The 25711-nt window shown below is 39.4% G+C and overlaps 1 protein-coding gene across 1 annotated transcript; it reads right to left on the reverse strand.

Moving 5' to 3' along the window:
• Positions 1 to 7891: 7891 nt before the first annotated feature.
• LOC140200718 (protein POLR1D) lies at positions 7892 to 25498 on the reverse strand. Its single transcript, XM_072264298.1, has 3 exons — positions 25213 to 25498; positions 22103 to 22177; positions 7892 to 9146 (listed from the first exon to the last, which is right to left on the reverse strand). Exons 1-3 carry the CDS (start codon positions 25236 to 25238, stop codon positions 8861 to 8863), a joined length of 387 nt encoding a protein of 128 aa, XP_072120399.1. The 5' UTR covers positions 25239 to 25498; the 3' UTR covers positions 7892 to 8860.
• Between the last annotated feature and the right edge of the window lie 213 nt (positions 25499 to 25711).

The raw sequence follows: 25711 nt of genomic DNA on the forward strand, positions 1-25711 counted from the left end.
AACTTTGTAAAAGTATGGTTTATTTTAACAAATCAAATATTAATTCTGGAGATTACTTGCCCTTCACCATAATGAGATAGATTCAGCAGACCAAAGCCTTTTGGTTTCAAGTGATTATTTTAAACATATGGTATCCCTATGTACTATTAATCACATTGTCACCTGCACCAGTTCAGGTTGATTTTGTATTCTCTTATATTATCTAGTTATTTTTAATTTATATGTACTAGAAATATATCTTTCTCTGCTATAAATTTCTCATGTAACACTGAGCTGTTTAGTTTGTTTCTAATTCTGTATTGTTGCCATAGATACAAGGTTGTGGAACTCTTGATTTAAATCATTTATATACTGTACTGGACTGAGCTTATTGTTTAAAGTTGTATTCACCCAGTGTTTTGAAGATTTACATTTTTAATGGCTCATTTATGTAATCCCATAAATAAAACACCAGAAAAAAGCACCCCTACACAAATGAACGTGAATTGGGGTTTGAAAAGCTGTCGGAACAGGTCACAGAGGGTCTCAGCTGCTGGGCCTTGATTGGTATCAACTACGAAACCACTGTGGCAAGAGACTTAAGACCACCCAGTCAGCCAAAATGGTGTTTTACCAAGCAATAGTGGGATGGTGCTATAGTTCACTGTCTCTTTTTTAAAAAAAAGAATATGGAGTTCTGCAGCAAAACCATTGCTGTCTAATACCCTTTTACTTATTGCTTTGACAGCTGCACATTTCAATCCTACGTTCAGATGACTAGCTCTTCTATCTGCAGACTTCAATTTTTATTTTTGGTGTTGTAAAATAGTTCAGTGATGGTTATTTCTTATTAAACCGCATAATTATAATTTTTCAGACATCTGCTAAAGTGGGGTTCATTTATCTACAACCAAAATATGATGGAAGTTAAGAACCATTCCAACATGTAGTTTTGCACATTCTTTTCACACTTCATTTTTTATCCTGAAAATCTCAAGTATAAAAATGTTTATTATTTTCTATCCACTTTTTAATCAATTATGATTCTTGAAGTTATGTATGTAAACTTTCAGAGTTTTAATTTGGAATAAAATGTTGCACATACTTCAGAAATAAACAAACCAACAATTCACAACCCCTGTGGTAAGTATTAAAGCAGAGACTAATTTCCTAAAATGTTACTTTAATTCCAACCACTTAAATGGTATATTTATAGGATTGAAGGAAATTTTCTATTATTTAGAACATGGTTTGTTAGTGGATTTTCTAGTCAAATATGTAAATGTAACCTGTAAATGCTCAATGAAAAGATTAAAGTGGAAATGTATTCGCATAAATAAAGCGATATTTCCCACTGTAACTGATTCTTAAAGAGAATTTAAAGACCGATATAATTACTGCTTCAATTTGTTTTCACCCCGTCTTGAATCCACAGTGCAGTCATTTACTCCTGAAGAACTTTAAATTATAATAATACATGAAGTGCTTTCTCTCATCAGCAAAGTTATAGAAGATTTCATCAATATTGATGAAAGAGCTGAATTCCAGAGGTAAGGTGAGATGTATTGCTTCTGACATTAAGGCAGCACTTGACAGAATGTACTATCAAGGTGCCTAGTAAAATTGGCCAATGAACATCAAAGCGAATACAGTCCAGTGATTGCTGTCATAACTCACACATATCTAGGTCTCACTGTTTGCGGGCTTGGGTGTCTTCCTTTGCTGAGGAGCCTTGCATGGAACTGAACACCGTGCACTTATCAACAAACATCTCCTTTTTCCATGCCTGCATGCTGCAAGAACTAGAAGACATTTAAGTATACGCTGACAAGTGGCAAGCAAAGCTTGAACCACAAGTGCTAGGTACTGAGCAACTCCAGCAAGAAAATTTCTAACCATTTAAATGCAATGGCACTACCACCACTGAGATCTCCACCATCTATATCCTGAATCACCATTGACTATAAACTCAGCTGGACCAGCCATATAAATTCTGTGACTAAAAGAGCAGGCCAGAGGCAGGGTCACCATTTGCCTGGATGAGTACCATGCCAACAGCTCTCAACACCATCCAGGACAAAGCAACCTGCTTGACTGGCATCCCATTGACCCCCCTGAACATCCATTTCTCCAGCACTGCCCATGACTTTGTGTTTAGGTACAGCTCAAATACCATCTATAAATTTGCTGATGATACAACCATTGTTGGTAGAAGCCTAGACAGGGATGAGAGGGCGTACAAGAGCGAGATAGACCAGCTATTTGAGTGGTGCCACAGCAACAACCTCGCACTCAGTGTCAGTAAGACCAAAGAGCTGATTGTGGACTTCAGGAAGGGTAAGACAAAGGAACACAGACTCAACCTCATAGAGGGATCAGAAGTGGAGAGAGTTAGCAATTTCAAGTTTCTGGAGGTCAAAATCTCTGAGGATCTAACCTGTTCCCAACATATTGATGTGTCTATAAAGAACACAAGACATTGGTTATATTTCATTAGGAGTTTGAAGAAATTTGGTTTGTCAACTAAAGCACATGAAAACTTCTATAGATGTACCATAGAGAATATTCTGACAGGCTGTATCACTGTCTGTTATTGGGGGTGGGGAGAGGCTTCTGCACAGGACTGAAAGAAGCTACAGAAAGTTGTAAAATTAGTCAGCTCCATCTTGCATACTAGCCTCCATAGTATCCAAGATATCTTGTTAAAACGGTGCCTCAGAAAGGCGAAGTCCATCATTAAGGACCCCCATCACTTAGAGCATGCCCTCTTCTCATTGTTACCGCCAGGAAGGAAGTACAGAAACCTGAAGGCACACACTCAGCAATTCAGGAACAGCTTCTTCCCTTCTGACATATGATTCCTAAATGGACATTGAACCCATAAACACTACCTCACATTTTTTTTTCATTTTTGATATATATTATTTGTTTTTGCATTTTTAAAAATCTATATCATCATCATCAGGTGCCGTGCCCAGTTTTTGCTTTGACTGCCATGGCCCACGTACTCCTGTTTCACGTCAAGTGGATCAATTCATTGATATTCATTTTCAGTTCTCTGGCTGCTGTCTCCATCATCATTTGTCTTTTTCTTCCTCTTGCTTTCTTCCCTTCAATCTTTCCCATAATTACTGTGCATTCTAACTCCTCTTTCCTAATCACATGTCCAATGAAGTTACATAGCCTTTTCATGATCTCATACATTATCTCTCTTTTTGTGCTTGCTCTGTTCATGACATCCTTGTTAGATATTCGTTTCATTCATGATATTCTTTGCATCCTCCTCAAAAACCACATCACTGCTGCTACAATTCGTTTCCTCATGTTACTAGATATTGTCCAACATTCTGAGCCATATAACATAACTGGATAAACGTAACATTTCAGTACTCTGAGGCCGGGTTGTCATTCCTAGTTTAGTATTGGTCAGTATACTCTTCATTCTCGTAAAGGTGTCTTTTGCCATCCCTATTCTTCTTTTGATGTCCATGTCACACCTGCCATCTGATGTCACCCAGCTTCCTAAGTAGCAAAAGTTCTGTACTTGTTTTATGTCTTCCCCGTTTATTCTCAGCGTGCAGATAGGATTCTCCTTCTTTTGGATATCACCATACATTCTGTCTTTTCACAATTGATAAATAGACCCATTTTTGCACTTTCTTCAACAATTATATCAATTAAGTTTTGTAGTTCTTCCTCCGTACTTGCAATTAACACAGTGTCACCTGCATATCTGAAATTATTGATGTTTTCACCGCCAACTTTGATTCCCAAGATGTCTCTTTTTTTTTGTAATATTGTTTCACTGTACACATTAAATAAATCAGAGGAGAAAACACACCCTTGTCTCACGCCTCTCTTGATTTTCGTAAACTGACTCACTTCTCCATCTATTCTTACAGCGGCAGTTTGTTCCCAGCACAGATTTCTGATTAGGCAGAAGTCTTTCGAAACTAGATCTATACAGTATATATGACTTATTTATTTATTCCTATATTATCATGTATTGTATTGAACTGCTGCTGCTAAGTTAACAAATTTCACAACAAAGGCCCAGATAATAAACCTGATTCTGATTCTGATTCTGGTTTCAGTGTGAACTAAAACAAAATACAATGCAGTTACTTGTCCTGGTTACTTGAAATCTTTATCACCAAGAAAAACAAAGGATTCAGCTACTTTGAATCACCCCCATTCCCACCATAATTTGTACAAAATAATAACTTTAAATTTTAAAAATATCCTACCAGTTGTACATTGTTGTCGAGTCTAAATACATGAACAGCACTCTGGGAGGGCCTTTTCCAGAAGAAAGGCTACAGTTCAGCATCATATTTTCATAAATAATTAGGAATGTGCAATAAATGCTGGTTTTGCCAATGAAGGACAGATTCTGAAAATAATTTTAAAGAATGAAATGTATTTTCAGTTGTGAAATATTCCAAGTTGGAAGACCAAATTGAAAACATATCAAGCTTATGTGTAAAAAAATAATTCAGTGCTTTTCAAGAAACAGAAATTAGGCCATGTGTTTCTTTAACACAAATATACATACCTGTCAAATATGTAGATGTAAATACCAGATCATGGAAAGTGCTAAGAAAGTGACAAAGAATTAATCATTTGCATCAATTGCAGGACACGATATCCAAACTCTCCTCTCCTATCAGATTCCTTCATCTCCATCCCATTACCATTTAGCTTCACCTATCACCTTTTAGCTATCTTTCTTCCCCTCCTCTCACTTTCTTTATTTTGGCATCTTTCTCCTTTCTTTGCAGTCCTGAAGAAGGGTCTCAGCCCAAATCATTGACTGTTTGCTTATTTCCATGGATGCTGCCTGACCTGCTGAGTTTCTCCAGCATTATGTGTATATTGATAGAGGATTTGTTGGTTAGGAGAATGGAAAGGAGGTCCTATGGACAAGAACGAAATTCCTGGAAGGTTTGTTGCTTCCTGGATGCCAGAGTCAGGGACATCTCGGATCGAGTTGACAGCACGCTTAAATGGTAAATGGAAAATTAGCTGAAAAATGGCAGGTGGAATTTAATGCAGTCAAGTGTGAGGTGTTGAACTCTGGTGAGCAGTAGAACAGGGGAGTGGGGGAATACAGATCTGCAATTTCTTCCAAGTTGCACCACAGGTAGATAGGGTCGTAATGCAAGCTTTTGGCACACTGGGCTTCATAAATTAACGTTAGAGTTGGGATGTTATGTTGAAATTGTATAAGGTGTTGGTGAAGCCTAATTTGGAGTATTCTGTGCAGTTCTGGTCACCTACCTGCAGGAAAGATGTAAATAAGATTGAAGAATGCAGAGAAAATTTACAAGGATGTAGGCAGGTCTTGAAGACCTGAGTTATAAGGAAAGGTTAAATTGGCTAAGACTTTATTTCATAGAACGTAGAAGACTGAGGGAAGATGATAGAGATGTACAAAGTATAGATTGAGCTAATGCAAGGAGGCTTTTTTCACTGAGGTTGGGTGAGACTAGAGCCAGAGGTCATGGGTTAAGGGTGAAAAGTGAAAAGTTTAAAGGGAACTTCTTCACTCGGTGGGTGAGAGTGTGGAATGAGTTGCCAGTGCAAGTGGTGGATGAAAAGTCAATTTCAGTATTTAAGAGAAATTTGGATAGGTATATTGATGGGAGGGGTATGGAGGGTTACGATGCAGGTGTTGATGAATAGGACTAGACAAATAATTGGTTTGGCACGGACTTGCTAGGCCAAAGGGCCTGTTTCCGTGTTGTAGTTTTCCATGACAAATAATGTGGTAGTGTTCATAGACAGTTCAGAAATCTGACAGTGGTAAGTGGAGTACTACAGGGGTCAGTGCTGGCCTCACAACTGTTCATTATATACATTAACAATTTGGAAGAGAGGACCAAGTGTAGCGAACCTAAATTTGCTGATGACACCAAATTGAGTGGAAAAGCAAATTGTGCTGAGGATGCAGAGAGTCTGCAGAGAGATAGAGATAGGTTAAGTTAATAGATAGGACAAGGGTCTAGCAGATGGAGTGCAACATTGGTTATTGCGAGGTCATCCACTTTGGAATGAAAATAGATCAGATTATTATTTAAATAGTGAAAGATTGCAGCATGTTGTCGTGCAGAGCAAATTGGAAGTGCTTGTGCATGATTGATTTGTAGGTGCAACAGGTTATCAAGAAAGCAAATAGAATGTTGGCCTTCATTGTTAAAGTGATCGAATTTAAGAGCAGGGAGGTTCTGCTGCAAATGTACAAAGTACTGGCGAGTAAGCACCTAGTGTACTGTGTGCAGTTCTGGGCTCCCTAGTAAAGATATCCTTCAGTCGCCTGGGACTAGAATCACTGGAATTTAGAAGAATAAGAGGGGATCTTATCGAAACATATAAAATTCTGAGAGGGATAGATAGGATAAAGGCTGGAAAATTGTTTCTGCTGCTGAGTGAGACTAGAACTAGGAGACATGACCGCAAGATTCAGGAAATAGATTTAATACAAAGATAAGGATCAACAGCTTTTCCCTTAAGAATAGGCGCAGAATTAGATCATTTGGCCCATCAAGTTTTCTCTTTCCTAGGAATTAGTGAACCTGTGGAATTCTCTGCCCACGAAAGCTTAGAGGCACTAAGGTGGAAATGTCAGGGGCAAGTTTTTTTTACACTGAGCGTGGTGAGGACGTGGAATGGGCTGCTGACGACAGTGGTGGAGGCAGATATGGTAGTGTCTTTAAGAGACTCCTGGATAGGTACATGGAGCTTACCTAAGTACTTTCTAAAATAAGTACATGTTCAGCACAGCATTGTGGGCCAAAGGACTGTATTGTGCTGTAGGTTTTCTATGTAAATATATTTAAGAAAGGCTTAAATAGGTTTTTGTATTACAGGAGAATAAAGGGTTTTGGTGGAAAAGGCAGGTTGGTGGAGCTGAGTTCACAGCCATATGGCCTACTCCTGCTCCTATTTCTTATGTTATTATTTCCCATTCACCTCTGCATCGTTGCCTAAAGCAAGTTAATGAGATTGAGGCTCAAAACATCTCAACTCTTTTGGCAACAAGATGAAATAGACTCTATCAACATGTAGCTAAAACATCCATCCTATATTTCCTAAACAAGAGAAAATCTGCAAATACGAGGAAATCTACAGATGCTGGAAATTCAAGCAACACACACAAAAAATGCTGGTGAATGCAGCAGGCCAGGCAGCATCTCCAGGAAGAAGTACAGTCCACATTTCGGTCCGAGACGTCAACTGTACCTCTTACTATGGATGCTGCCTGGCCTGCTGCGTTCACCAGCAAAATCTGCAGATGCTGGAAATCCAAGCATGCTGGAAGAACTCAGCATGCCAGGCAGCATCTATGGAAAAGAGAATAGTTGAAGCTGGGGGGTGGGGTGCTGGAGAGAGTAAAGAGCTTGGAAGTTGATTGGTGAAAGAGATACAAGGCTAGGGAAGGGGAAATCTGATAGGTGAGGACAGAAGACCATGGAAGAAAGAAGAGGGAGGAGCACCAGAAGGAGGTGAAGGGCAGGTAAGGTGAGAGAGGGGAATTGAAATGAGGAATGGAGAAGAGGAGGGGATGGCGTTACCAGAAGTTCAAGAAATCGATGTTCATGCCATCAGCTTGGAGGCTACCCAGATAGAATACGTGTTGCTCCTCCAACCTGAGTGTGACTTCATCATGACAGTAGAGGAGGCCATGGACTGACAGGTCCGAATGGGGATGGGAATGGGAAGTGGAATTAAAATGGGTGGCCTACTATTTTTTGTGCAACTTATAGTGCAGATCTTATACTCCCTCTATAATATGCTGAATTGTGAAAAGTCTGCATACCCTTTGGCTATTACGTCTGTAAGGTTTTTCATACAACAGAGTAATAAAAAGTCTGCTTTATTAAAGTTGCACATATGCTTCACAACATTACTTTGGGTAATATTACCACTCAGCAGGAAGTTCTGGTGTAACCATTCATTAACATTCTGATAAAAATTTATGCTGTTAAATGTTTCCACAATGCATACTGCTAGTGGTTAATTTGGAGTGGGGAAGAAATAGAGGACATTTTTTTTCTGAAGTTCTGTATACCCTAACTGCTGACACTTAATATAGATCATATATTTGAGACATCACATCTCTAAGAACAGATTTTCAGTTCGAAAAAATAGCTTGTCCACATGAATAAATATTGATTTTTGTAAATATTTAATTAAGTTTTAGTATAATCAGGATCTATACATTAAACAAACCAATCTAACAAAGGTTATGCTTATCCATTTTTGCAACAAAATATAAACCATAACAAACCATCAAAAGCCATTCAATGACTTCAATGTTTTACTTCAACACTAATCAGGTCACACCATGTTCCTTTCTTTGAAAATAAGTAGTAAGAAAATTGCATATAATTTCTGAAACTATCTGGTGTGGATTGACAGAATGATTTTCTCCAAGTTAAGTCATTTAATAGAGAACACAAAAGCCAAAACATATCCACAATTGTCAAAAAAATAACTAGTTATCTTTATATTCAGTAAGCACTGCACCATATTTCTGGATGGCAATGAGTTCTTTATGTTTCTGTATTTTATTGCATCATCTTCTATATTCAACTATTACTTATGAAAGAGCAATTGAGCACTCTGGTATTTGTCAATTACTATACTACCAGCACTTTGAGTGACATTGTTTACCATTGACACAATTATGTAGAACATGGAATAGTCACATGGTATTATATGGATGTTACAGTGTGTATGCTAAAAGCTCCCCATAAAGACAATTCCAGTTGTTCTTGTTCTAGGATAAAGTCCAATTATTTTTAAGCAAGTGCTTCTAATAATTTGAGTGCACTTTTCTGTTCTAATGTTTTTGTCACTCATCTGATGTACACAATTTTCAATAATCCTTTGTACTCTTGTATTTCTTGGCATTTCTTTTTGAGTCATTTTCCCTTGGAGATGGAGTCCTGTTGGATTTCATTCTTGTTTTTGATCCATGTTTATAGGGCTGGAAACTGTTTTTATGAGGCTTATCTTTTCTTCTTCGTGCATTCTCATTTAGATTGGGATCTTTAACCTCCTCTCCCTGTCTGGGATCATATGTTGACTTTCGAGATGGCATGGTATTCTTAAGAGTGTTGATCAGAAAACGTTTGTTAGCTCCCGGAAGAGGACACTTCATCCTGTTAAAACAAAATATAATGTATGCTCTATATTTCACTAGTTATAATGAAAGAAATAATAAAATCCCTTTAGAATTAAACAAGCAATTTAATGGTGGCCCATTTGGGTTTCTACTTCAGAAAATTTAAAGTAAAGTATTGCATAAATTTAGTTGGAGGGTTTCAATTCTTACAAATAATTATCTGTGAGCAGGAGGTTACAATCCATATACCAGTTTACACTTGTATATCACCTTTTATATCATCAAAGATTTTAAACAGATTCATAGATATAAACAAAAGGCACTGGTTGAAAGTTGCTTTGGTGGTCCTACTGAACTCTCATGGAGCACAATTTCTTTCTAGCTAAACCAATGCTGTGCTGATCTCTTTGAATTGTATGGAGTTTGCCAATACTGATGATGTCAGCTTTAAATATACAAATAATCACAAAGCCTTTTTTATAAGCAACACACATAAAATGCTGGAGGAACTCCTCAGGTCAGGCAGCATCTACAGAAAGGAATCATCAGTCAACATTTCAGGCCGAGTCCCTTCAGGAGGAGAAAAAATGATCAGCTATGATTGAATGGCGGAGCAGACTCAACGGACCAAATGGTCTATTCCTGCTCCTGTGTCTTATGGTTTTACGGTCTTATTAGGACTGGACAGGAATGGGAGAAGTCACAGTAAGGAAGTGGGGCGGGGGGGGGAAGTAGTACAAGGAGGCAGGTGATAGGTGAAACCGGGAAAGGGGAAGGGGTGAAGTAAAGAGATGGGAAGTAGATTGGTGACAGAGATAAAGGGCTGGAGAAGGGGAATCTGATAGGGGAGGACATAAGACCATGGGAAAAAGAAAAGGGGGAGGAGCACCAGAGGGAGGTGATGATAGATGAGGGAAGGAAGATAAGGTGAGAGAGGGGAAACAGGAATGTGGAATGGTGAAGGAGAGCAGCCAACCCCCTCATCATTCCCCATTCCTGTTTTCCTCTCTCACCTTATCTCCCTACCTGCCCATCACCTCCCCCGGTGCCCCAGGTACTCAACAGCAGGGAATAACAAGACAAGTTTATCCAACCTTCTTCCATAAGGTATCTGTCTCATTCCAAGTATCAGTCAAATAAATTTTCTCTAAATTGCTTCTAATAGACTTACCAATCTTTCATAAATAATATCAATATTGTAAGCAGTATGACAGATGTGTCCTTGCCCCAGATAACAGCATTCTTTAGTATTCAAACCACCAAGCAATAAACAATATTTGTTAGACCTCTTAATTACTCACTGCGCCCACATACTGAATTTTTATGAATCATGCCCGAGGATACCCTCTGCATTTCAAAACTCTGCAAATCGTCAACATTTACTTTTCCTGTCAAAATAGGTATTTTCACATTTTTTCACACCGCACTCCATTTAGTATTCCTTAAGGTACTTGCATCCTTTGTAGTTTTTGTATGCTATCATTACAACTTAATGTCCTGCTGAATGTTGGACCAAATTTCCATCTGAAAAATTATAACTTCAGTGGAATAAATGCTGTCAGAGCCATGTTTATGTACATGTCTAAATGCCACATTATATTGGCTGGTAAGTGGCCCAACTTTCCAGCCCAGCAAGCAGGAAGTGAGAAAAATAAGTTGGAAAACTGCTTGTTAGATGCAAGTTTCAAAAAGAATAATGGTTTAAGAAAGTAATAGATTTTAAAACAGAGGGAAATGAGACACAGATATTTCCAGATTTTTTGAATATAGGCCATGGAACTGAAAGAACTTACTAAACTAAAGTGAAGGGATATGCATGTGTCGAAGATTTCTGAATTCAGTGTTCAAGACATTAGGTAGCCATGTGAACACCAGAAAGGCCAGGAATGGTGGCATTACGACCATCATTTTGCGCAATGTATGACATAGATGGTGAAGTAAAAACTGTAAAGGGCAGCTCATGGAAGGTATGCTTAAAATCTTTTCTATTTCAAGACAGCCATTTCTAGGAGAATTTGTAAGAACCAAAATGAAAAGGCAATACATCCTTATTTACTGTATTTTTATAAATATTTCAGTTTGGTTATAAAGGCTTTTGATTTCTAAATCCATATTAAATATTTAAATACCTATGCTTCCTTCTATTCAATAGAATAGGAAAAGATGCACAATCCTTTTAAACTGTCAAAATATTTTAATCATTTGGTTTTTGTAGTGGTCTATCTATGGTTATTAATACAGCAACCATTTGAAGACCAGCGCTTCAATATGAAACAAAATAAAACTAATCAAGTATAATCCTTCTGAAATGTAAATTTTGGCATTTGGAAATTAGTAAGCTTGAATATTTAGCGGTGAGGTTACAATCCAAATATTAACATGCCAAGTAAAGAAGTCACAAAGTATTAATTAATTACATTTCTGAACCCCAGACAGAATAGCTCTCCACATTAAAGTGACAGACATTATTAACAATTGATTTGTGCAAGAAAAAGACATGAGGACTTTTGAGAGATTTGATTGAATTTTTAATATTATTATGCCGACAATAATTCTTTCATTTAAGAACTTACAATTTAATTGTAATAATGGACTTGTAATTGCACCTTTCCCAAAAGTAGAATGAGAAACAATCTAGAGGATCATGTTGATATTTTTTCCCATCTAATCACATTAAAGATTTATATCCTTTTATTTGGTCAGTTAAATTTTGTGTCATATGTTTTTCATATATCTTAATAGTTTTCAAATAATTTGTTGTTTAATAAACTAATTAACTATTCGTCAAATACAAAAATACCCTCCAGTCTAAAACAGTACACAGGAAGATTCTTGATGTAGTCTTTTAAATTAGCATATTTAAGACTGGACCTTCTCAAATAAAAATGAATTATGCAATCAGATAAATTGTAGGATATCAACTTATCTCCACTTCAAGAGAATAAATAAGGATGAATTAAGTAAGTTTGGAAACTATTGTACATTGAATGCGCCTTCACGGGAACATGGAAATGGATCCAAATATATCCAAGGTGCTCAATTGTGGATAAATTTACTAAATTAATATTTTAGAAATCTGCAGATGATCTGTTGTGTATTTAATATTTCAGTAATATCGTACATAGATTGTTTGATTAAGTATTCTTTGTTTGTTTAAATATTTCATTACATGTTATATTAAAAGTATTCTGCCTCCAACCATTTGTTCACATAAATTAGTACTACAACCAGGGATATTGATCAATTTAACTGAGAACTTTTATTTGTATTCCTCGTTTCATAGCAGAGCCCAAAAAAACAGAAAATTGTAAAGTATGAAAAGCTAAAAATATAAAAACTGAAAAATGTCAGCTGTTCAAAAATATTCACTCCCTTTGCTCAGTACCTAGTTGAACCACCTCTCACATTCTCTACAAGCTTTGCACAATGTGGTGGAGCAAGATGTGCCCTTTCCTCCTTGCAAAATTGCTCAAGCTGTGTCAGGTTAGTTGGGAGCAGCAGTGGAAAGCAATCTTTAGGACTTGCTAGAGACGTTTGATCATGTTAAGGTCAGGACTCTGACTGGATCACTCAAGGACATCAATTTTCTTCATTTGTAGCTACTCCATGGTTGCTCAGGCAGTGTACTTTGGCTCATTGTCCTGCTGAAAGATGAACTTCCTCACCAGTTTAAACTTTTTGGCAGAGGCTAGCAGGTTTTTATCCAGGATTTCTCTGTATTTAGCAGCATTCATCTTTCCATCAATCCAGACCAGATTTCCAGTCCCTGCTGCTGAAAAGCATCCTCATAGCATGAAGGTATCTCCTCCATACTTTACAAAAGGGATGGTGTTACCTGGCTAATGCACGGTATTAAATTTAAGTCGGGCATCAGTGGTGAGGCCAAAATGTTCCATTTTAGTCTCATCCGAGCACAAGACCTTCTTCCACATCTTTACAGTATCTTCTAAGAGACGCTTTGCAAAGTCTTCACAGGCAAGGACTTGTTTTTTTTTAGACATGGCTTCTTTCTTGCCACTCTTCCATAAATATCCGTTTTGTGCAAGGCCTTACGAGATTGTGGAGCCACAAGCTTCTTCTCCAGTTGCAGTCGCTGACTTCTGCAGCTCATTCAGTGACTGTTGGCGTCTCAGTAGACTCTCGGCTCCTACTAAGTTTAGAGAGGCGGCTTAACCTAGGCGGTGTGGCTATGGTTTCACAATGGACTGTACTGAGCTCTGAGGTATATTCAGTGACTTAGAGATGGTCTTGTACCCTTCCCCAGGTAAGTGCTTCTCTATTGTCATTTCCCCGTCTTGTCTTGAATGCCCTTTCGTCCTCATTTTGGTTTGCTCTGTTGAAAATCTACCATACTGTTGCATCTTACAGAGTCAAGGAGTATTTGTTCTGAAGAATTCAATGAAAACAGATGATCCTCCAATTTTCTACATCAACAAATTGAGTAAGGTAATACAGTATATTGCACCTGAGGAAAGTTAGCACAGTAATTACAAAATGATGAATACTTTTTCAGCCTCACAATTTAGGTTTCTACAGGTTTTGAAGTTTTTCTTTTGATTTGACATGATGGACAATATTTTGTAGATTAGCTCAGAAATCCTACTTCAATACGTTTTAAATTTGGAAAATGAAACAGTAAAATGTGAAAAAAGATGTGGGGGCTGAATACTTTATCAAGGCACTGTAATAGTTGGTGAACAGCATACGTTATCACACCGTCACGTCATATGTGTGTGTCTCACTAAAGTAAAAATGAAACTAAGACACATTCTCCCGGGTTCCTGTCTCTTTGCTTTCAATGAATTTTATGATTTGGCGTTACAAAACCTAACAGTAGCGACGAGGAGGTTTTAAACGAACCCAAGACGACTACCTACCTGTTGTAGCACAGCAAGGCGTTCCAGTTAAAAAATAGCAGTGCAGTACGTGTTTCTTCAGAAAGGGACAACAACAGTTGAGTTTAAAACAAGGACAAAAAAATGGATGAACTCATGGGTTCATAAACAGTGAGTACTGAGTGGTAATAATCATAAATTTAAAAAAACGGCTGGCTACAGAAGGATAGATGTGTTTGACTGCACAAGGCACAACAGTAATATGCATACTGAGTGAATTGAGCTGTATTTTGAAGTAAATAAAATAGCCAATGTGAAACAAATACAAGAAAATCTGCAGATGCTGGAATTTCAAGCAACACACATAAAAGTTGCTGGTGAACGCAGCAGGCCAGGCAGCATCTCTAGGAAGAGGTACAGTCGACGTTTCGGGCCGAAACCCTTTGTTAGGGCTAAATGAAAGAAGAGCTAGTAAGAGATTTGAAAGTGGGAGGGGGAGGGGGAGATCCGAAATGATAGGAGAAGACAAGAGGGGGAGGGATGGAGCCAAGAGCTGGACAGTTGATTGGCAAAAGGGATATGAGAGGATCATGGGACAGGAGGGCTAGGGAGAAAGAAAGGGAAAGGGGGGAAGCCCAGAGGATGGGCAAGGAGTATAGTGAAAAAGGAGAGAGAGAAAAAGAATATACATATGTATTATATATAATGTAATAATGAATAAATAAATAACGGATGGGGTACGAGAGGGAGGTGGGGCATTAACAGAAGTTAGAGAAGTCAATGTTCATGCCATCAGGTTGGAGGCTACCCAGACGGAATATAAAGTGTTGTTCCTCCAACCTGAATGTGGCTTCATCTTTACAGTAGAGGAGGCCGTGGATAGACATATCAGAATGGGAATGGTACGTGGAATTAAAATGTGTGGCCACTGGGAGATCCTGCTTTCTCTGGCGGACGGAGCATAGGTGTTCAGTGAAACGGTCTCCCAGTCTGCATCGGGTCTCGCTAATATATAGAAGGCCACATTGGGAGCACCGGACGCAGTATATCACCCCAGCCGACTCACAGGTGAAGTGTCACCTCACCTGGAAGGACTGTCTGGGGCCCTGAATGCTAGTGAAGCAGGAAATGTAAGGGCATGTGTAGCACTTGTTTCACTTACAAGGATAAGTGCCGGGAGGGATGTGGGGGGACAAATGGAGAAGGGAGCTGCATAGGGAGCGATCCCTGCAGAAAGCAGGGGAGGGGCAGGAGGGAAAGATGTGCTTAGTGGTGGGATCCCGTTGGAGGTGGCGGAAGTTACGGAGAATTATATGTTGGACCTGGAGGCTGGTGGGGTGGTAGGTGAGGACATGGGGAACCCTATTCCTAGCGGGGTGGCAGGAGGATGGGGTGAGAGCAGATGTGCGTGAAATGGGAGAGATGCGTTTGAGAGGAGAGTTGATGGTGGAGAAAGGGAAGCCCCTTTCTTTAAAAAAGGAGGACATCTCCTTTGTCTTGGAATGAAAAGCCTCATCCTGAGAGCAGATGCAGCCGAGACAGAGGACTTGCGAGAAAGGGATGGCATTTTTGCAAGAGACAGGGTGAGAAGAGGAATAGTCCAGATAGCTGTGAGAGTCTGTAGGCTTATAGTTGACGTCAGTAGATAAGCTGTCTCCAGAGATAGAGACAGAAAGATCTAGAACAGGGCGGGAGGTGTCGGAAATGGATCAGGTAAACTTGAGGGCAGGGTGAAAGTTGGAGGCAAAGTTAATGAAGTCAATGACCTCAGCATGCGTCCAGGAAGCAGCACCAATGCAGTCGTCGATGTAGCGAAGGAAAAGTGGGGGATAGATACCAGTATATGTTTGGAACATGGATTGTTCCACAAAGCCAACAAAACGGCAGGCATAGCTGGGACCCATACGGGTGCCCATGGCTACATCTTTAGTATGGAGGAAGTGGGAGAAGCCAAAGGAGAAATTAAAGAGAGTAAGGATTAATTCCGCTAGACGGAGCAGAGTGGTGGTAGAGGGGAACTGGTTAGGTCTAGAATCCAAAAAGAAGCGGAGAGCTTCCTGGTGAAACAAATGCCGGTTTTGCTGAATGCATTTGGTGGAAGAGCACACAGTTTGCTTAGAATCTCCAACCAAACCAACTAAAATGAGCTTTGCAAATCTTGTGAAAGTAACACAGGAGCATTTAGAACCAAAACCATTGTTGATTGCAGAACATTTTAGGTTTCATAGGCGGAATTAATGGGAAGGTGATTCAGCACGTGGCTGAATTAAAGAAGTTGTCTGACTGAGCATTGCAGTTTGGTAATGGGCTTAATAATGCACTGAGATTGTTTAATTTATGAAATCTTACAAGAAAGCATTCAAAAATGGCTCCTAACTGAAGCACAACTGACAGTTAAAAGAGCAGTTAAAAAAGCTGTATTAATAGAAACAGGAGACAGAGATGCGATTAAGTTGCAGCCAGGAATGAAAGTGAGCATGAACAAAATTGCAATATCTAAACAGAAGCCTACTTAGCTCAAAAACTGTGTTACTGTTGTGGCAGGGGCTCACATACACTGGACCAATGCAAATCTAAAGGTGAAACATACAGAAAATGCAACAAAGTAGGATACATACAAAGAGCACGTCAGGCAGACAAAAATAAATGGACTGCACAGGGAAGAGGTAACGATAAAAAGTCAAATTGCAGTTTCAAAAAGAGCACTAGTCTGTATGCTGTTGATGAAGTATATGATAATGATGAAAATGACACCGAACTGAGTAGCCTTGAGATTCACAATATGGAAATTAACCAGAAACAAGCATAAACATGAGGAAACCTGCAGATGCTGGAAATTCAAGCAACACACACAAAACGCTGGTGGAACACAGCAGGCCAGGCAGCATCTATAGGAAGATGTACAGTCGACATTTCGGGCCAAGACCCTTCATCAGGACTAACTGAAAGAAGAGATAGTAAGAGATTTGAAAGTGGGAGGGGGAGGGGGAGATCTGAAATGATAGGAGAAGACAGGAGGGGAAGCGATGGAGCTAAGAGCTGGAAAGTAGATTGGCAAAAGGGATACAAGGCTGGAGAAGGGAGAGGATCATGGGATGGGAGGCCTAGGGAGAAAGAAAGGAGGAAGGGAGCACCAGAGGAAGATGGAGAGCAGGCAAGGAGTTATTGTGAGAGGGATTGAGAGAGAAAAAAAGGGAAAAAATAACGAATGAATGAATAAATAAATAAAGAAAGGATGGGGTAAGAAGGGGAGGAGGGGCATTAACAGAAGTTAGAGAAATCAATGTTCATGCCATCAGGTTGAAAGCTACCCAGACGGAATATAAGGTGTTGTTCCTCCAACCTGAGTGTGGCTTCATCTTGACAGTAGAGGAAGCCATGGATAGACATATCAGAATGGGAATGGGACGTGGAATTAAAATGTGTGGCCACTGGGAGATCCTGCTTCCTCTGGCAGACAAAGCATAGGTGTTCAGCGAAACGGTCTCCCAGTCTGCTATCTCTTCTTTCAGTTAGTCCTGACTAAGGGTCTCGGCCCAAAACATCAACTGTACTTCTTCCAAAGGATGCTGCCTGACCTGCTGCGTTCCACCAGCATTTTGTGTGTGTTGCAGAAACAAGCATAATGGCTTACACCAGAAATAAACGGCAAATTAATTAAAATGGTATTGGACATTGGCTTAGCTGTTTCAGTGATTCCAGAAAATGAGTTTGAATGGCAGATATCCATTCAAATTGAAGCCTCATAATTAAGAACTCATAAGACCATAAGATATAGGAGCCGAATTAGGCTATTTGCCCCATAGATTCTGCTGCACCATTTCAACATGGCTGATCCATTTCCATCTCAAACCCACTCTTCTGCCTTCTCCCCATAACCATTCATGCCCCAATTTATCAAGAAACTATCAACCTCTGCCTTAAGTGCACCCAGTGACCAGGCCAACACAGCTACCCGTGGCAATGAATTCCACAGATTCATTACCTTCTGGCTAAAGAAATTCCTCCTTATCCCTGCTCTAAATGGACGTCCCTCTATTTTGAGGCCGTGCCCTCTGGTCCTAGACTTCAAAACCAAAGGAATCCTTTAGTGTGGACCTCTTCACATCCACACTATCTAAGGCTTTCAACATTTGATAGGTTTCAATGAGAACCACTCATTCCTCTAAATTCTAGCGATTACAGGCCCAGAGTGTTCAATCGCTGCTCATATGGTAACTCGTTCATTCCCAAGAATCATTCTTGTGAACCTCCTCTGAACCCTCTCCAATGACAGCACATCCTTTCTTAAGTAAGGGGCCCAAAACTGCTCACAGTACTCCAAGTGAGGTCTCAGCAGTGCCGAATACAGCCTCAACAATACATCTTTGCTTTCATATTTTAGTCCTCTTGAAATGAACGGCAAGATTGCATTCACCTTCCTCACCACTGATTCTACCTCCAAATTAACCTTTAAGAAAGCCTGGACAAGGACTCCCAAATCCCTTTGCATCTCGGCTTATTGAATTTTCTCCTTATTTAAAAAATAAGTCTACGCCTTCATTCCTTCCCCTAAGGAGCGTGACCATACACTTGTTGACACTCTATTTCATCTGCCTGCTTTTTGCCCATTCTCCTAACCTGTCTAAGTTCTTCTGCAGCCTCTCTGCTTCCTCAACACTACCTGCCCTCCACATATCCTTGTATCATCCGAAAAGCTGGCCACAAAGCCATCAATTTCATCATCCAAATCATTGACATACAACGTATAAAGAAGTGGTCCCAACACAGACCTCTGTGAAACACCAGCAGCCAATCTGAAAAGGATCCCTTTATTCCCACTCTTTGCCTCCTGCCAATAGTCCAATGTTCTATCTTTCCTTTAATACCTTGGGCTCTTATCTTGTTTAGCAGCCTCATGTTCAACACCTTGTCAAAGGTCTTATAAAAATCCAAGTACACGATATCCCTCTTTTCTCTTTTATCTATCCTACTTTTTATTTCTTCAAAGAATTCCAACAGATTTGTCTGACAAGATTTCCCCCTATGGAAACCATGCTGACTTTGGCCTGTTTTATCATGTGCCTCCAAGTACCCCAAAACCACATCCTTAACAATCGATTCCAATATCTTCACAACCACTGTAGTCAGATTAAATGTCCTATAATTTCCTTTCTTCTGCCTCCTCGCTTCTTGAAGAGTAGAGTGACATTTGCAATTTTCCATGGCAGAATCTTTTGATTCTTGAAAGATTCTTGAAAACTTATACTGTAGAAAAGATAATTCCAATGGGAATGACATCCTTAACAGTGAAATACAACAAACAACAAACTGCATTGCGCTTGAATGTGAAAAGAGCAGAATTAGGCCATTTGGCCCATCGAGTCTGCTCTGCCATTTCACCATGCCTAATCCAATTTTCCTCTCAGCCCCAATCTCCTGCCTTCCCCCCATATCCCTTTATCTCCTGATCAATCAACAATCGATCAACCTATGCCTTAAATATTCATAAAGACTTGACCTCCACAGCTGCCTGTGGCAAAGAATTCCACAGATTCACCACTCTGGCTAAAGAAATTCCTCCTCATCTCTGTTCTAAAAGAACGCCCCTCTATTCTGAGGCTGTGCCCTCTGGTATTAGACTCTCCCAACATAGGAAACATCCTTTTCACATCCACTCTATCAAGGCCTTTCACCATTCGATAGGTTTCAATTAGGTTACCCCTCATTCTTCTGAATTCTAGTGAATACAGGCTAAAGCCTCTTCATATGACAAGCCACTCAATCCTGGAATCATTTTTGTGAACCTTCTCCAGTTTCAGCAGATCCTTTCTAAGATAAGGGGCCCAAACCTGCTCATAATACTCCAAGTGAGGCCTCACCAGTGCTTTGTAAAGTTTCAACATTACATCCTTGCTTTTGTATTCTAGTCCTCTTGAACTGAATGCTAATATCGCATTTGCCTTCCTCACCACAACTCAATCTGCAAATTAACCATTAGGGAATCCTGCACAAGGTCTCCAAAGTCCTCTTGTGTCTCAGTATTTTGTATTTTCTCTCCATTTAAAAATTAGTCAAGCCTTTCATTTCCTCTACCAAAGTGCATGACCATACACTTCCCAACACTGTATTCCATCTACTATTTCTTTGTCCACACTCCTAATCCATTGAAGTCCTTCTGTAGCCTCTCTAATTCCTCAAAACTATCTGCCCCTCCACCTATCTTCGTATCCTCTGCAAACTTTGCAATAAAGCCATAAAATCATTGACATATAACTTACAAAGAATCAGTCCTAAAACAGACCCCCAAGAAACAACACCACTAGTCACTGGCAGCCAGTCAGAAAAGGTTCCCTTTATTCCCACCCTTTGCTTCCTGCCAATCCACCACTGCTTTATCCATGCTAGAATCTTTCCTGTAATACCATGGGCTTGTAGCTTGTTAAGCAGTCTCATGTGTGGCACCTTATCAAAGGCCTTCTGAAAATCCAAGAACCACAACATCAACCGATTCCCCTTTGTCTATCCTGCTTGTTACTTCTTCAAAGAATTCCAACAGATTTGACAGGCAAGATTTTCCCTTGAGGAAACCATGTTGACTATGGCCTATTTTATCATGTATCTCCAAGTACCCTGAGACCTCATCCTAACAATCGACTCCAACATCTTCCCAACCACTGAGGTTAGACTAACTGGCCTATAATTTCCTTTCTTCTGCCTCTGTACTTTCTTTAAGACTGGAGTGACATTTGCAATTTGCAATTTTCTAGTGTCTGGAACTATTCCAGAATCTAGTGATTCTTGAAAGATCATTACTAATGCCACCACAATCTCTTCAGCCACCTCGTTCAGAACTCTGGGGTGTACACCATCTAGTGAGGGTGACATCTACCTTCAGACCTTTCAGTTTCTCAAGAACCGTCTCTCTAGTTATGATAACTTCACACACTTCACGCCCAAGACACCTGGAACCTACCATACTGCTAGATTGACTCCTCTTATCAGGAAAGGTGTTAACACACAAGAGTAAGAAATCCTCCACAGCAATTAAATCTTTACTCCTGACTGGGACTAAAATTTACTCTAGATATCTATATAGCATTTGTATTACAAAGTATTATATGTATGTATATATGTACATACACATAGAATGTATCCATATATATCTGGATACATTCAATTTTGAGTTGGAATTTATAGCTAAGCAAGGAGGTGTGTTGTGTATTTACTATTTCAGTAATATTTCAGCAATATTGTAAATATATTGTTTGATTAAGCACTCTTTACTTGCTGAAATAATTCATTATGGGTTATATGTGACAGTACGTGAGTGGTACATGTCATCATATCACCACGTCACTTGCGCACGTCTTGCTAAAAAGTAAAAACAAAGTAAGCATTTATCCATGTCTCCCTGTGTTTTCCTTTTGATTAATTTATGGAGTTCCCAAAATATAACAACATGTGAATAAAAGCAATGGAATGACTATCAGCATGACAGCATGGTAGGCAAAGAAACACTTCAAATTTGCAGAGAAGGCAAAAGACTTTACTTCAGCAGATGTTTTAATAGCAGGGTCGCTTCAGTAGCAGTGGCACTAATAGGAGATGTAAATTCTTGATCAAAGTGTTGAATAGTTATTTGTGTGTTGTGCTTTATACCTCTTTCACCACCTTGACTTTACCACAGTCTAGTAAAGGTCTCCATACAATACTGCACTAGCCCTCCTGCAAATTTGTATTTGCTTCTAGCATTCCTTTTCTTTCATCTTGGGCTTAATCAAGGTCCTTCAATGTCACAGATCACTGATGAGTTTACGGTGACCATACAAGACTCTCCAGAAATGTTGATTGCTTGCCCTACCTTTTGTGACATACCAATTATTAGTGTAACAAACACATTTATCATCCTTTACCAACGGTGTCATCATTGGAACATCTTGCACCTAGAAATGGGAATAATGATGCCACTGATTTTTCACTATAAAATCAAGTAATATTATAATTTAGAGTCTATGCAAATCTTAAAAGTTATATCAATGATATTAGAATTGGCACATACCAACATGTCAAATTAGTATTAATGTCTTTTGCATATTTCACTGGCATAGTTCATTCTGAAAGTATTGTACAATAACATTTGAATAATGTTAATGTTTAATTTTAAATATATCCTTACCAGCCCATGGGTCCCATTGTTTCAGCCCTGGCTTTTCCACGTTTTGCTTCTGTAAGAAGTTCTTCCACAGCTTTCCTATTTTAAACCAAAAATTGTTTTACTGATAGAAGATGGAAGTTCAGCATACAATTTGTTAATTATAACTCCATCCAGCAAGCCCAATGCAGCTGAATGCGGGATTTTCACGGTACCTTTATTACTTTGCAAATGCAATGCTATAATCTGAACATAGAACTCCTCAGCTATCAATTTGAAAATTAATAGTCTCCATTATCAAGTATGGCTGGGCAATAGATAATAAAGGTAGTTATCATATTTAATTTTTTGAATATTTCAAGGGTGCTTTTTCATTAAAATAGCTAATAGATAACAGCCAAGTCAACATTTTCAGAACACATCATGTCATTCCTGTTTCTTAACATTGGCAACATTAACATCATACTCTTCCAATCTCAAATGAAATAGATCATAGAGTTTTACTATATATATGTTAGCTAAATGATGTGCATTAGCCTTTCTTCATACAGTCCTTGCAGCGACTACATGCAACTTCAACTTGAGTAATTCTCTCGCACAGACCTACACTTTTGAGCATGACAGTTTGCAACACTTGCTTGTGAACAACCTACTCTGGAATGCCAATGAGTTTCGGGCATACCAGAGAACAGCTTTCACTGTATTAACCATTTCCCAACAGCAGCTGATATCTGTCTTCATCTCTAGGAATTACCCATACAGCTCAGAGTTCTGAATTTTGAAGCATTCAGGACAGACATCCACCAGACCTCACAGCCTTAATTCCCTGAAAGACACTGATGACATTTCAAACAGACCTCAGACTAATTGATTGTGGTCAAGAATATTTTTGATAATGTATTCTACAAGAGACATGCTGCAGAATGGTCTAACTAAAAAGAATGTTCGAAGACCAAACTCATCCTTTGCAGCATTGGGGGGAGATAAAACATATTTTATATGTGATTAATTTCCAAGGACTGGTTAAAATTAAAATACCTTATGCAGATTTGCTCTATGTCAGGGCCTTGTAAAATGGGGCACTTTTTGTGGGAGTAGGGTACAAGGGAAATATGAATTATAGTGGATGTTGCTTTAGATGTTTAAAGAGTCCAACAGTGGAACATTAGGGTTTATGAAAATTTAACTCCTCTGAAGATTACCTTAGCTTATTTGGAACTTTGTCTATAATAATGTCCCTAATTTATGCAACAATAATTAGGATAGTTATTAATTATGGTAAAAAAAATTATCAAAGAATCAAACATACAGAAATCACCTTAGACAAAATTGAATTCCACCTACACTGACAAGAGAAAGTCTGCAGATGCTGGTAATTCCACCTACACAGATTTTGCATGAGAGAAAATTATTTTCAGAATCACCATAACATGCTGTCTTTCTCACAGATAAGACAGGATTTGAAAACTTGCAGTACCAATTGAAGAGAACATTTGTAGATCAAATTTGAGATCTGAAGTGATTCATTTGCTTTAGCTATCACCACCAACCTTGCAATGTGTTTGCTCTACATAAGCACCTAAGGCAACTGTTACCGTAAGCAGATATTTTGCCAAAATAAAACAAGACTTTATTTAATGAAGCATTCAGTTGCCTTTGAGTAACTACTAGGACTAACAGCTATCAAGCAGAAAGTATCCCTGGAACCTGCACCAAAAGATTTCTCACAGGCTGTAATTGAAAACTTGTGGGACATTAATGCTTACATTGTATGGATCCATTGACTTTTTTCAGTACCAGATAAATTAAAACATAAGGAATGGAAGTAGGATGAGGCATCTGGTTCTTAGGGTCTGCTCTGTCATTTAATAATATTATAGCCAATTTGATTTCATTTTTGATTTGACTTTTGAGCTTCACCTTTCTCCACTTTGTCTGCTCTCTGCCTGGAACCAGCTCTACCTCATGAGAAACTTCTCAGGTTCAGTGGGTCAGGCATATTTGGCTCCTTGTATTCAGAAACGCCAAGGGTATGGAGATCAGAATCAGTATACTTCAACCCCATAACTTTCTGAACACCAGCAAAGGAATTGAGCGAGCAATATCATAATTTGAAAACGAAACCAAACTCAAGGGTATTGTAATTATGGAAAAATAAAATATGACATAGTTAGTTGGAGGAATCTTCTACAAATGTACCCGATGTTAGACAAATATGTTGACAGTTTAGGGACAATGAGACGACACTTGAAATCACGGATGCTTTTTCCAGCTTTGACTGAACAGCACCCATATCAGCATAAGACCCAAAAAGATTAACACTGAAGAAGAATGATTGATCCAAAATTTAAAAAGTAGACAGAGCAAATACATTTGTCGCAATCACACTGATGTAAGAGTGGGGGAGGGGAGAAAAAGAGACAGAAAAGATACTTTGGCCAGAGCTATTGCAATATTGATAGATACTACTACATTGAAGGTTTTCAAAGTATATTGGATGAAATGGGCACAAACTTTCACGTATTTAGGCTACAAATAATGGCATTATTATCAAACAGCATGGGTTGCAATTAAAACATCATGTACACATGGCATATTCTACTGTGATGATACATCGTGGTGTAACATGTCATCATAGCATAAGTTTCTGAAGTATTTAATTTTCCTTAATTCAACTGGCATTTAATTTGAACAAAAACAAATGATCGCAAATGCTAGGTAGATCACTCTACTGAAAGATCATCGATTGAATCATTAACTCCTCCTCTCCCCACAGATGCTGTGGGTCTGCCGGATATTTCTAGCCTTAAGGTTAAGGGCAGTGGACAGTTCATCGCTGAGGCCATGATCTCTTTGTGAGTGGGAAAATCGCCATAAAAGGGAACACTTCACACCACCCTGGACTGGTAGTGAGGCATACATACAAGCAGACACAAATCGGAACAAGCCGAGCGTGAGGCGGCCTGTAACCAGGGGAAATACAAAGCATGTAATCTTTTAATCACTTTGGAAAATAATGGTTGACAAAGTAAACAGGGGAGGAACGGGCCTTGCGCCGACGAGGACGCCGCTGCCCGCACTAACATGGTTCCCAATGGAAGGGCTGAAGGCGCTTCGTAGTCACTCATGTTTACCTCTCCAGCTCGCCATCTTTCTCCATGACAAACCCGCGTCAGGTCTAACCCCCTTGACTGATTCGGGCCCAGGGCGCCCGACACTTTCGGCACTGGGCGAGCGCAAGGACCGCTGAAGCCCGGCGTTTCCCCGCCTCTCTCCACAATACACCAGGGCGGCACGCCTCGCTTGCCTGACCTCAAATGAAGCGCTCCGCTCGCGCCGACATTCAAATGCTGCTCGTTCTCAAGTACAACATTTTCAGTGGGAATGTTCTGAAGTGAACTACAGTTTATTCGGGAAATAACCCCCCCTCCCTCCCATCCTCGGCCCTCAATCGCCCTCTCCCATTCATTCAGGCGACGTGTGAAGACGGAAATATTCCGCGGGCCAAGTTCACCCTAACTTGCTGCAGGAGGCGGGCAGACCCTGTACCCGCCCACTCTATGATTTAATGTTTTCATCCCCAGCCAGTGGGCAGGACGACGAGATTCCCCGGGCTTCAATTGGACAACTCTC

This window comes from Mobula birostris, chromosome 7, assembly GCF_030028105.1.
Source record: "Mobula birostris isolate sMobBir1 chromosome 7, sMobBir1.hap1, whole genome shotgun sequence".
Taxonomy (NCBI): Eukaryota; Metazoa; Chordata; class Chondrichthyes; order Myliobatiformes; family Myliobatidae; genus Mobula; species Mobula birostris.

What these genes read in the sequence shown, in the direction of transcription:
- LOC140200718 (XM_072264298.1), bottom strand. Translation starts at nt 25,238, where the DNA reads ATGGAGAAAGATGGCGAGCTGGAGAG. An exon ending in AAAGATGGCGAGCTGGAGAG is followed by an intron (nt 22,178 to 25,212) that starts GTAAACATGAGT and finishes GGTTTAAAATAG; the next exon opens with GAAAGCTGTGGAAGAACTTC. An exon ending in ACAATGGGACCCATGGGCTG is followed by an intron (nt 9,147 to 22,102) that starts GTAAGGATATAT and finishes TTGTTTTAACAG; the next exon opens with GATGAAGTGTCCTCTTCCGG.